The sequence below is a fragment of the Helobdella robusta genome (genome assembly GCF_000326865.2).
Source record: "Helobdella robusta unplaced genomic scaffold HELROscaffold_40, whole genome shotgun sequence".
In the NCBI taxonomy this organism is placed as follows: Eukaryota; Metazoa; Annelida; class Clitellata; order Rhynchobdellida; family Glossiphoniidae; genus Helobdella; species Helobdella robusta.
This window is the reverse complement of record NW_008704903.1, coordinates 410,285-422,802: the sequence shown is the minus strand read 5'-3', so window position 1 is coordinate 422,802 and position 12,518 is coordinate 410,285. Positions and strand designations below refer to the sequence as shown.

At 31.7% G+C, this 12,518-nt stretch overlaps 2 protein-coding genes across 2 annotated transcripts in view; one reads left to right on the top strand and one right to left on the bottom strand.

Annotated features, from left to right (window-relative positions):
• Positions 1-789: 789 nt before the first annotated feature.
• On the bottom strand, positions 790-7,633 carry HELRODRAFT_192915 (hypothetical protein; the record flags this gene model as incomplete). The annotated part of the gene is made up of 14 exons (XM_009025144.1): positions 790-1,048; positions 1,587-2,060; positions 2,159-2,265; positions 2,530-2,786; positions 3,085-3,443; positions 3,610-3,660; positions 3,783-3,864; positions 4,609-4,738; positions 4,826-4,906; positions 5,729-5,849; positions 5,947-6,029; positions 6,479-6,570; positions 6,919-7,097; positions 7,456-7,633. 13 exons carry the CDS (start codon positions 7,631-7,633, stop codon positions 1,954-1,956), a joined length of 1,827 nt encoding a protein of 608 aa, XP_009023392.1. The 3' UTR covers positions 790-1,048; positions 1,587-1,953.
• A 929-nt stretch (positions 7,634-8,562) lies between these two features.
• The window catches only part of HELRODRAFT_185827 (hypothetical protein), an 11,485-nt gene continuing 7,529 nt past the window's right edge, over positions 8,563-12,518 (top strand). The window contains exons 1-7 of the mRNA XM_009025143.1: positions 8,563-8,667; positions 9,711-9,855; positions 10,377-10,515; positions 10,959-11,056; positions 11,470-11,592; positions 11,894-12,050; positions 12,255-12,364. Of these exons, the coding sequence (XP_009023391.1) occupies positions 8,592-8,667; positions 9,711-9,855; positions 10,377-10,515; positions 10,959-11,056; positions 11,470-11,592; positions 11,894-12,050; positions 12,255-12,364 (848 nt within the window). The 5' untranslated portion in view covers positions 8,563-8,591. The remainder of the gene's footprint in view (positions 8,668-9,710; positions 9,856-10,376; positions 10,516-10,958; positions 11,057-11,469; positions 11,593-11,893; positions 12,051-12,254; positions 12,365-12,518) is intronic.

The window sequence follows — 12,518 nt, the reverse complement described above, 5'->3', positions numbered from 1 at the left end:
TTTGCTCGTTATATTTATATATTTTATTAGATATATATATATATATATATATATATATATATATATAGGGTTATAATATAAATTTATTATAAAAGCAACAGTAATCATTGCTATACATGTACGCACGCAGTTCAAATTTTTCTGGGAGAATTCAAAGTAGTTTGAGACCACACCTTGCTTTACATCCGATTCCATGTCGAGCCAAGCCAAGCTGGGCCAGTATGCATAGATTTATAAGTGCTTTTATGTTAAAATTTTGCTTGCAATATTTATATATTTTATAAATTCATTATAAAAACAACAGTAGACATTACTATATATGTACGCACGCAGTTCAAATTTTTCGGGGAGAATTCAAAATAGTTTGTGACCATACCTTGCTTAACATCCGATTCCAAGCCGAACTAAGCCAAGCTGAGCCAATATGCATAGATTTATAAGCGCTTTTATGTTAAAATTTTGCTCGTTATATTTATATATTTTATAAATTCATTATAAAAACAACAGTAATCATTGCTATATATGTACGCACGCAGTTCAAGTTTTTCGGGAAGAATTCAAAATAGTTTGAGACCACACCTTGCTTAACATCCGATTCCAAGCCGAACCAAGCCAAGCTGAGCCAATATGTGTAGATTTATAAGCGCTTTTATATTAAAATTTTGCTCGCTTTTTAAACGAATATCCCAATATAACAAATTCTCCATCCTATTTTAACTTTCTTTGATGCTTTTTAATCAGTCAGGTCACAAAAATCATTATCGATATCGCAATGAAATTAATTTGAAATTTTTTTTAATTATTGATAAAATTTTTAAATTTTTGATAAAAATAACTAGTATATATAGTATAGTAAAACGTTTAAAATTTTCTGAGAAAATTCAAAATAATTTGAGACAACACCATAACACAATTGTACAATTTGAATGTGTAAATACAACATTATAAATGTATTATAACTACGTATATATTTATCTATCTACACAATATTCTATAAATTCTACCGAATGTTTGGCGTTAATGTTTGTAGTTCGTTTTTTCAATTTTTCTCACTCAAGTTTTTGGTAAAATTTATTAAAATTCAAAATAAACTTATTTTCCGAATTCATGTTGCAAAAAAGGCCTGGTTACCTGATTTTCATAAATAATTTTATAACTTTTTTTAATTACTAATATTTTTTTTATTTTATATTTTCAATCTTTTGTTTATTTGTTTCATAAAATTGATGAAAGTTAAGAAAATAACAATGAAAATTAATTTAAACAATGGTTGCGTCTCAGGTTGTCATATTCTGCTAGCCTAGCTTCTTTTATAAAGGACGTTTTAAAAAAATGTTCCAACTTTTTTAAAAATTAAAATTTTTAAAAAAGAAAAAAAACCGTATTAGTTTTTTATTGGTACTTACAACATATATAAAAATCACGAAAATCTAAAACCTCAGCAGAAAATGGGTTAATACCAAAAGGTGAAAATGAATGTTACAATGTAGTGTTCGGATGTATAGTGTAATGTAATAGATGTGTAGTGTAATGTAATGTTCGGCGTTTTCGGTCGCACACCCAGACCCAATTGGAGCCCATTTTACTTTTATAGATGATTAAGTTCCATGTTTCGACTCCGAAGTGTTTGTGTCTTATTTATTATTTAGAGATCGTTACTATTTAAGAACGGTCAAACAATTTACAAATCGTTTATTAAGTTGAAAATTCGGTGATCATAAAATCAAACTAGTCGACGTTCTGTGTGTAATCTTCTGTTTTTGCAGTAAGAAAATTGTATCTCAGAGTCGCGGAATAGAAGTTTGTTCGAAGACAATGGAAGGCGCGAATTTGTACTTGTGCAAATAGGAAAATCTATTTACTTGCAGCTTTGTAGTTATCACACCTTAGACAACTGAGGTGCGTAAACATGGAAGAAATATAATTCAGTTGTTAGCGTTTGCTATGTTCTTGTTATTTTTTGAGTTTTTTTGGTTGATTTCTGTTGTAACGTTCGACGAAGAGAGCCACGTCGTCAGACGTCTTGTGCGTCATGTGCAGTTTCAGTGGCTCCAATTTATCTGAAGTTTAAAAATTATTTTCAGTTTATTTTGTGATATCATTTCTAGTTTATTTTGAGATATTATTTTTCTTAAAAAGTGGTAAAAATTATGCTAACTTTTTTCCCTGACACGTAGAGCTTCCCTGATGAAAACACCTCCAAGATTTCCCACCTCGTTTCCCATCAGGTCCAACTCTTTGAGTGTATCGCTGGAGCCAATCCATCTGCAGCGCGTCGGTAATGTTAAAGTTAAAGTTAGTCTCTAAATGAACTTCGGAATTGGTTTATTCATCATTTTTATTATCTGAAAGTATGTTTTAAAAGTTGTTGAGTTTATTTAATAATAATAATAATAAATAATAATAATATTATATTAATAATAATAATAAATAATAATATAATAGCGGCTAATGCTTAAAATGGAAGTGTCATAATTATTTTCGGATGAAATTGAATGTAGTTTTAAATTGCATCCAGTCCAAACTCACTTGGCAAGCTTCTGCATGGCGATGATGAATAACTGTTTCGAATGAATCTGTAAATTTGTGACGTCAAAGTCGTCATCTGTGACGTCATTTTGTTCTTGAGGTGTTGGCAATAAGTGGGGATTGTGTGGCCGTTGAGAGCGAGAGTTTATTCGCAAATCCTCAAAAGAGAGAAACATCCGGTCACAGTTGTTGTTGTTGTTGTTGTTGACGTCATCATGATTGCCGCTGCCCTCCGTCATGCCCTGGATGTTGTACGACTGTTTGTTTGTGTTTGTTTGTTTCAAATTTAAACAATCTTTTTTTTGGGTCATGTTTTAAAATAAAAATATGTAATCGTCACGCACGGATTCGATTTTATTTTACAGTAAATAAGCGGGGTAATTCACACTTGAACCAATTTTACGTTTTAATAACAGTTAAATTATTTGACGCTCTAGAATATCTAACAGAAATTATTCAGATGAAAGTTGTTGATTCAAACACATTTTTTAAATTTTTTGTGTCAAAAATATGGCAAACTTAACTATCAATAATGCCATTCATTCATCAGTCGACCTGCTTCCTGAGTTTCATCTTCATTTCTTTCAACACCACCTCGTCAGGCACGTGATGGCAGAGGTTCACTCTCCCCACATGCAACTGATCCAGCCAGGGACCCACACTTGGTACAGGAGGAAGATCTGAATTGTTAGTAGTAGCGTTTGTAGATGACGGGTTGCTGCTACTTCTAGGTTTCAATGTCGTTGAATACTTTTTCGTTTTAATGTTTTTTTGGTTGTTGTTGTCTTTACTGATGTCGTTGTTGATGTCGTTGTTTGCGTAGTTTTTACTGTCTTTGACGTTACTGTCATTTGTATCGTTGGTTATGCTGTTGTTGTTATTGTTGTTGTTGTTGTCCGGGGTTAGGCTCTTATCTAAATAGGTGAGTTAAATATCGTATGTGAAACTAATTAAATTATTTTAGAAATTGATTATAAAGTTGGTTTATTTATTTATTTGCTTCTTCCTGTGAACATTTTTTCAACCTTTAACCTTTTTTTTTATAGCAAAACATTCAAACCGGCCATCACCGCTACATACTGTCGTCATCTGCCGCCAGTATTCCAATTATTCCCTCCTTCAGTTTCTCGTCTGATTTGAAAATCGAAAAAAAATTATTATATTTAAGTTACTTTGAATATATTCAAAAATATATAAATAAAATAAATGAATAAAAACGATTAAATAAATAAATAAAAATTAATTTCCATCACCTATTTTTTGTTTTTCCTGCTGTTTCAACAACTTCCTAATTTCGAGTTCCTCTCTTCTTCGAGTTTCAATCTCGTGCTCCACCTAGCGCCAAAAAATTGATTTCATAATTAATAGCCAATTAAAAGTCTTAATTGATAGTTAATTAAACGTTTTAATTGATAGCCAATTTTATTGTAACTGTCTTTATTAAACGTCTTTATTGATAGCCAATTAAACGTTTTAATAGATAACCAATTTTATAGTAACTGATAGCTAATTAAAGTCTTAATTGATAGCTAATTAAACGTCTTAATTGATAGCTGATTAAATGTCTTAATTGATAGCCAAATACAAATTATTCGGAGTCATATTGGCAGAAATGTTAATTTTTTCATGTTAATTTTTTTTTAACCACAAAAAAATAATTAATCAAAAAAAACAATTAAAGTTTAGCTAAAATCACACACACATACACACACACACACACACACACACACACACACACACACACACACACACACACACACACACAACCTGTTGAACAAGGGGGTATATGATTTCGTGCAAGCCAACGCTCATGATATCATTGTCATCCATATGGAGCTCTCTGTCCCCAAGAATTTTCCCAAAATTATGACGATCACGAAGATAATCAATAATAATAATAATAAATAATAATAATAATAAATAATAATAATAATAATGGTAACAATAATGAATAGATAATAATAGCTAATAATAATAATGTTAATAACATTTCCAGATATTTGTTTGAAGGCATTTAGTCAGTTGAATCAAAAACCTCATCATGGTAACCTTCATAAAAGGTTAAAGGTTAAAAGTTACCCTTTCTTTTGCGCTTGCTTCAGAGATTTCAACGACAAACCCACACGGCGTATATGAATACGCGTGAAAACCACGCATCAAACACATTGCATACGATAGGCTGGGATCTCTTTGCATTCGAACACAGTCACTGCAGCAGTAAAACCAAGCGCCTTTAACCATTGAGTCATCACATAAACATCACCATTATCATCGTCTTCGTCATTACACATCTTACCTTATGGCTGTAGTCGCGACCAATTTCCCGATGTGATGACATCCGTTCCAAGTTATGCCACATGTTTTTAGACTCAAACATCTGTGTAGTGTGTGTGTCTGTGTGAGTGTACTCTCTCTCTCTCTCTCTCTCTCTCTCTCTCTCTCTCTCTCTCTCTTTGTTTGTGTGTGTGTGCTAATAATATTGACGAGTACAACAATAACGATAATGACAACAATGATGATGATGATGATAATTTAGTTCTTTGATAAGATACGATCTGATGATGATGACGTTCATGATCCGATCTGATGACGATTAGGACGACGATGGTGTATGGGATGTAACGGATTTCAAACCTATAATCTTCCTAGGATCAGTTAATACAATAGCTCATCATACTTGGAATGATTTTTTACAAATCGTATAGTCAGAAATTGGAATAACTTATCTCAAAAAGCAATTGATGCAAAAGATTTGAATACTTTTAAAAACTGTATAGATTCAATTATTGAAGTTGAAGTTGATGGCAAAGAAAACAACGTCCTACCTCGGGAAACCGGGTCTCTGGACGCAAAACGAAGATTGATTGATTGATTGATTGATAGATTCAATTATTGAATGAATGAATGGATTAATGAATGAATGAATGAATGATTGAAAGCTGTTACAGTCACGATACTACTGTAACCTGACTCAATGCACACACGCGTATCACAGCATGTTATTATTATTATTATTATCATTATTATCATTATCGTTATTATTATTATTATTATTGTTATTATTATAGATTATCGTATGACATTTACTGTGACAGGAACAAGCTATGATGCTAATTAAATATATGTTTTTTATGGTGAAAAATAAAAGATGTTCCCATTATTATTATTATTATTATTATTTATTTATTTTAAATCCCACCTGATGCTCCGGTTGCCTCTCAAGTTCTTCGCTAGCTTCACGCAGCCTTCGTCGCCGAGACTGTCGCCGCAACGTCCACATGAAATCAGTTGTTTCAGTAGATTAAAAATATTCTCATTATCTTTATTTTTTTTGTTTTTTTCGTTTAATTTTCATTAAATTAATCGTTTCGTAACAGACTTGTCTTGCTAAATATTGATAAAAATAAGCTAAGATACTAATCAACGATGAAGGGAATATCGATGATGACCTGTTTTGATCGAGCACCAGAGATATCAAAGTAGGACAGTACATGAAATCTCTGGCGAGGAGGATTTAAACAATATTTTAATGAATTTATCTATTTAAATGAATTAATTAAATTTAAAAAAATCCATTCATCATAATACTATATGCACAATATTTGATTTCAAAGCAAAATAAAAAATACAGAATGACATTGCACCGATTCTACATTTATATTCATTTTTTACATAGTTAGTTCTAGAGAGAGAACCATATAAATTTATTTTTTTAGACTTTTTCGCGGCTATTTTGTCATATTAAAAATTAGTTACTTGATCAATATGACGATTTAGGCTGCTATCTTGAGCTGCAAGCTAGCATTGTTTCTGTAACATTTAAAGATCTTAAACGGATCATATTCAAAGAAGTTTCATGACGCATACACAGATGTATCTGATAAAGTTGATACACAACCCTTAAAAAAACTTAAAGTGGGCAAACTCTTATAAGCATAGATCAACTTACCTGGAAAGCCTGGCAACCAGTTGGCCGGTGAGGTTGCAATTGATGAGTTCCAGGTGTTTGATTGGGTAGATGCTGATGGTGAACAGGGAGGACTTCAATGGTTAAAAAAGATAATAATTATGGTTTTTTAAATTATTATCTTTTCATTTTTATTATCCTTTCTTACGTCATCATTACCTCGTTCGTTTGCGTAGTTGTTTAACTGGCATTTCAAGAGTACGTTCGGATCAAATGTCAAATTTTTAAAATTATACACCTACACGTCTCTATAGTTCTAACTGTAATGTATCCATTTTATCTCTTTAAAATATTAGGTAAATGTTGAGTCTAGTTGCAACATTTATTTTTCAAAATTGTTGGATGATTTATAGGATATAATACTAGAATTATAGTATTATAATAGAATTATAATACTATATAATATTTGAAAAAAAATTCACCAGGGAAACGACATCTTGCAGGATGACTTGCACACTCCAGACGTAGATAGACCTTACGTGTAGGTACCTCTCCTGCTTCAGGGCCTCAAACAGTGGGAAGAGGTTGTAGACATCGTTCTTATGGTTGCAGTGCGTGTTGTAGTAGACGATCTCGAATTCATCCATCTGATCCGTGTTCGCTGTGTTGTTTGACGGGTTTTCCGCTATGAACTGATCCGTGTAAGGAAGTGTTGAAATATGAATCGATCGTCATCAGTCAACCAACAATATTTACTTGATGCTGTTTCTGTAGTTTTCTACCCTCTACACAAATGCGTGCTTATGAAATAACATAAAAATTGATGGAAATGGCTTTACGCATTTAAAGCTGGTCACAGCATGTTAAAGCCAAATGACATCAACGCAAATACTTAATAATTTTTCAGCTTGCTAATAATAAATAGTGGCGATATATTTAAATTAATTTCATCAAAAATTAAACGACATACAAAAATAAAAAAATTCTGGTATAAATTGAAAAAAAAATTAGTTTGAAACGAGCCTTGAAGCAAAGTATTCCTTCTTGGATGCATCTCCTCAGGGCTTTCCTTATAGAAGGCAGCATGAGTTGGTCGACTTGGGTGCAGTTTTTTTCGTATTTTTTGTACAATTTTTTCACCACATCTTTTTTTCTGGGGGTAGTGCTGTCGTTGGCTTTCCTTCGTGATGAATTCATCTTGGTGAAGTGATACGTTGAGTGGATGGTGGTGATATTTCAGTTTGATCGTTTAAATAACAGCCGGGTGATTTTTTTTTGTTAAATTTTTATATGATAGATACGTTACAAAAAATATTTGAATCCACAATAGTTAATCTCTTTTTTATGAGTGTAGAGATGGTTAAATCAATAGTTTCATGCATATTCTAACGTTTTAATTCTTATTTAGATATAATACAAAATAGAGTACTTTAATTTGACAATATAACCAAATCTATTGTTACTATGGTAACTCATGGTCATGGAAATATATATAATATACTATATATATATATATATATATATATATATATATATTATAATATGTATATGTATATATATATATATATTATATATAATATATTATATCCATTCTCGTGTAGTTTGTATACCTAATACAAATCTTCTGTGAAAATACTAAATAAAGTTGGATTGGTTTTTATACATATACTTAAGTTATTTACGCAACATTTCAAAAATTCAACACTACTTTCAACATTGTTCAACTTTTTTATATTTCTTTTTAATTTATTAATGTCAGAAAAATTAGACATTTTATTGTTTGTTATTATGTTATTTATAATACTTAATAAATTTTTTTTAATATATATTATTTATTTGCTTGTTTAGTTGCGAGTATTTCAGTATTGTACACGATATTATATTATATCATACTTATAAATATATATATTTATATTATATTATACTATACGTGATACTATCATATGATACCCTATACATAATATGATAATATTATATGATACACGGTGATATTATACCTGGTATCATACTTTTATTCTAGCCATATACATGGATATAATATCCATGGCCATATATGCTGTATATGTGCTTAGAAAATTTTATCTATGCATATTTCTGTAGCCAAAATCAAAGGCTCTATTGTTTACATCGGGGCTAATTAGATTAACTTTTAAATATGTCTTCAAATTGCGAAAAACTAATTTATAAATTCTTCCCCCACATAGACGAACAGTGCGTTTCCTACATATTAGGTAAAAATTAGATTTTTAATTAGAATTTTTTTTACAGATTAAGTCTTTATTTTATTAATGAATGAAATTTTAAAAACCTAAAAGCTTCAAATATCGCTCTGTGTTCACGAGTTCTCTTAGAAACTCTATTTATAATTATATATATTTATGTATTAAATTATATATTTTATTATCTATTTATATTTAATTATTTATATTTATTTTTATATAACTCTACACTTGATGTACACACGCTTACAGTTTACAACTAATTCACTTGCATTGATTTTACAGATTACATTACATGTTACATTACTACGCCATATTACGTTGATTTCAATGATTACAGATTACGTACAATGTATGTTATATCTGAGAATTTAATTAATTGATAATTTAATATTTAATAGAGATGCACCGAAGTTCGGCCCCGGCCAAAATCTAGCTTTTTTTAAATCCAACTGAATCCGGCCCCGGCCGGATTTTGTAGCCAAATTTAGTGGCCGGATTTAGGGCAGGATTTAAGCGTCTATCAACATTTTAAAATGTTATAAATAGAAAAAAAATTTCTATTGAATTCAATTAATTTTATGTCACTAAGTTAAAGGCTAAGCATACAGACACATAATAGCAACATCACTAATTGTGAGGTGAGCTGGACAATTTTCTTTTTGCTATAACATGGTTTATGCATAAATTATAAGCTGATCTTTGTGTACAGAATTTGGTGTATCACACAGCTTATCTATATATTTGAATTAATTATTTATTTGCTTAATGTTATTTTTTGATGTTCAGCATGTAGATAACCGTAAATGTGAGTATTTTTTCTAAAGCATTTAAAATGATAAATAATCTCTGGCTCTGGCCGGCCGGTTTTTAAATTTTAAATCCGGCCAAGTCCGATCCAGGCCGGACTTGTAAAACCTAAATCCGGTGCATCTCTAATATTTAATATATTAAATTATCAATTTATCATTAAATTTATGTTAGTTAGTAATTATTATAGATGATACTTTTTATATAAATCTAAACTAAAGTGTATCATTATTGTTGTTTTCCAGGTGTGCTGTCAGATAGTATTGATGATTTTGAAACGGCAGACGACGTTTACGATGCATTGGGGCACTTTCTTGTTGAGGTGAATGTTGATGGGGATGGAGATTCCCTTCTGGACTTCTGCAGCAAGCTATTAAAGGCTGCCAAGGGGTAATTATTAATTATTAATTCAAAAAATGGTTTCAGTTTCTTTTTATTAATTGATTCTAACTAATTTATTCTAACTAATTATTATTCATAATTAATTCAAAAAATAATTTCAATTTTTTTTTATTAATTGATTCTAATTAATTTATTCTAGCTAATTATTATTCATATTTAATTCAAAAGATGATTTCGGTTTTTTCATTATTATTAATTGATTCTAATTAATTTATTCTAACTAATTATTATTCATAATTAATTCAAAAGATAATTTCAATTTTTTTTTATTGATTCTAATTAATTTATTCTAACTAATTATTATTAATAATTAATTCAAAAGATGATTACAGCTTTTTTTAGTATTAATTGATTCTAATTAATTTATAGTAACTAATTAGTTGCTGGGTTTTATTTAGTGTTGAATTATTCAGAATTTAATTTTCAGAAAAGCTTTCTAAATTTTTGCAGTAATATTTTTTAATAAATTTTTTTAATTTTACTAAAAATGTTAATGCTGACTTATGAAGATCAGAGAATGGAAGCTTATCCACAAGCTCTAGTTCCAGAGAGCTGAGGGCTTTAGATACACCCTTCCAAATTCTACCGGAGGGCAGTGCTGATGCCGATGATATGAATATCTGGATTGAAAAGAAACTTAATATTTTGGTTAGATTCACTTTTAATTGATTGATTGATTGATTGATTGGTTGGTTGGTTAATTGGTTGGTTGGTTGGCTGGCTGGCTGGTTAGATGGATGGTTGGCAGGCTGGCTGGTTGTTTGGTTGGTTGGTTTGTTGGTTGACTGACTGTCTGACTGACTTTATTGGTTGCCTCTCAATTTTGCAAACCAATCACAAAAAGATAATGATGAAAATTACCTTTGTCATTAGTCAGAACATTCTACTCAGTTAACTTTTTATAGCCTAAGCAGCTGGAATGATTCTTTCCAACATTTTCTGTTAAGGAAAGATATTTGAGTGTGGAAAAAAATTGTTTTTGTGATGTTTTTTGTGGTATTTTTCTGATTTTGTTCATCATTTTAAAAAAATTTTGATGTTTTCTCAGGTATTTTTTTACTTTATTTCTTATCTTCGGGCGAATTTTGCAGAAGGTTGACACAAAAAAGCTGGAGAAAGCCGAATCAAAATTGAAAGACAAACAAGAGAGGCGACAGCAGGCGTCTGATTCAAAACCAAAACAGAACATGTATTTGATTTCTTTGTTTTTTGTTTTATCTTTGTTTTGTTTTTTTTTTAATTTTTTAACCATCCAAGCATCCAGAAATGTTTGGTAATGAACGATGTTTTATGTGTGTGTTTATGTATGTGTGTGTGAGTGTGTGTGTCTGTCTGTGTGTGCGTTTGTGTTTTGCGTGTGTGAGGTAACATTTATCTAGTATATTAATAGCAGTTACTTGCTTGACAAATTCATAACATTGACTTGTAACTAAGTAAACGAACAGACAAACAAACAGTCAAACAAATGAATGAACGTCTAGTTGAGCTAACAAATGTATGAATGAAAAAAACAAACAACTGAATGACTGAACGAATGGTTGGTTGGTTGAATGAAAGAACAAATAACTGAATGACTGAAGGTACGACTGAATGAATAAACAGTGTTTTGGATCTGCCCAGTGCCAGCCAGCAAGTAAATCGCAAGGACACCAAGGCAGATGCCAGCGGTTCCACCAAGACCTATGACGTTAAGATTGAAAATTTTGACATGGCCTTTGGTGAAAAGTTTGTTTCGGTGTTTATATGTGTGTGTTTGTGTGTGTGTGTGAGTTTGAGTGAAGAGTGAAGAGAGAGGGAGAGAGAGAGAGAGAGAGAGAGAGAGAGAGAGAGAGAGAGAGAGAGAAGGAAAGAGAGAGAGCATTTTGCTATCATCAGCAATTTCATTTTTGAAATCGTTCTAATTTCTAATTAATATTGACATCGTTATTATGGTGTTGGGTTTGATGTCATTTTATATAGAATAACGAATGTAAATGGAATTTTTTTTTTCAATTTCACCTCACTCTTCCTTTTCCCCCTTTGGCAGAACCCTGTTATCGGGGGCAGACCTTTCGCTATCGTACGGTCGGCGGTATGGCTTGGTGGGTCGAAATGGGATGGGTAAGACGACTCTGTTAAGGATGCTGGCTGGCAGACAGCTGCGGATACCCCCACATTTGACTGTGCTACACGTAGAACAGGAGGTTTGTCGGGATGATGTTGATGGTGAGGATGATCACACACACACACACACACACATACACACACGCGCCACAGATACTCACACACATGCCACACACACGCACGCGCGCCACACACATTCACATTTACACAGACGCACTCATTACACATGACACACATACACACCCCATCACACACACACACACATTACACACACCACATTTCAGGTAGTGGGAGATGACACGCCTGCTATTGAGAGCGTGTTGTCGTGTGACACAAAGAGGCAGTCACTCTTAGAGGAGGAGAGGAAGTTGAATGCACTTGTGCAGCAGTCAGGGTTAGTTGGTTGGTTGGCTGTCTGTTGGTTGGTTAGTTGGTTGGCTGGTTGGTTGGTTGGTTGGTTGGTTTGTTGGTTGGCTGGTTGGTTTGTTGGTTGGTTGGTTGGTTGGTTGGTTGTCTGGCTGGTTAGTTGGTTGGCTGGTTGGTTGGTT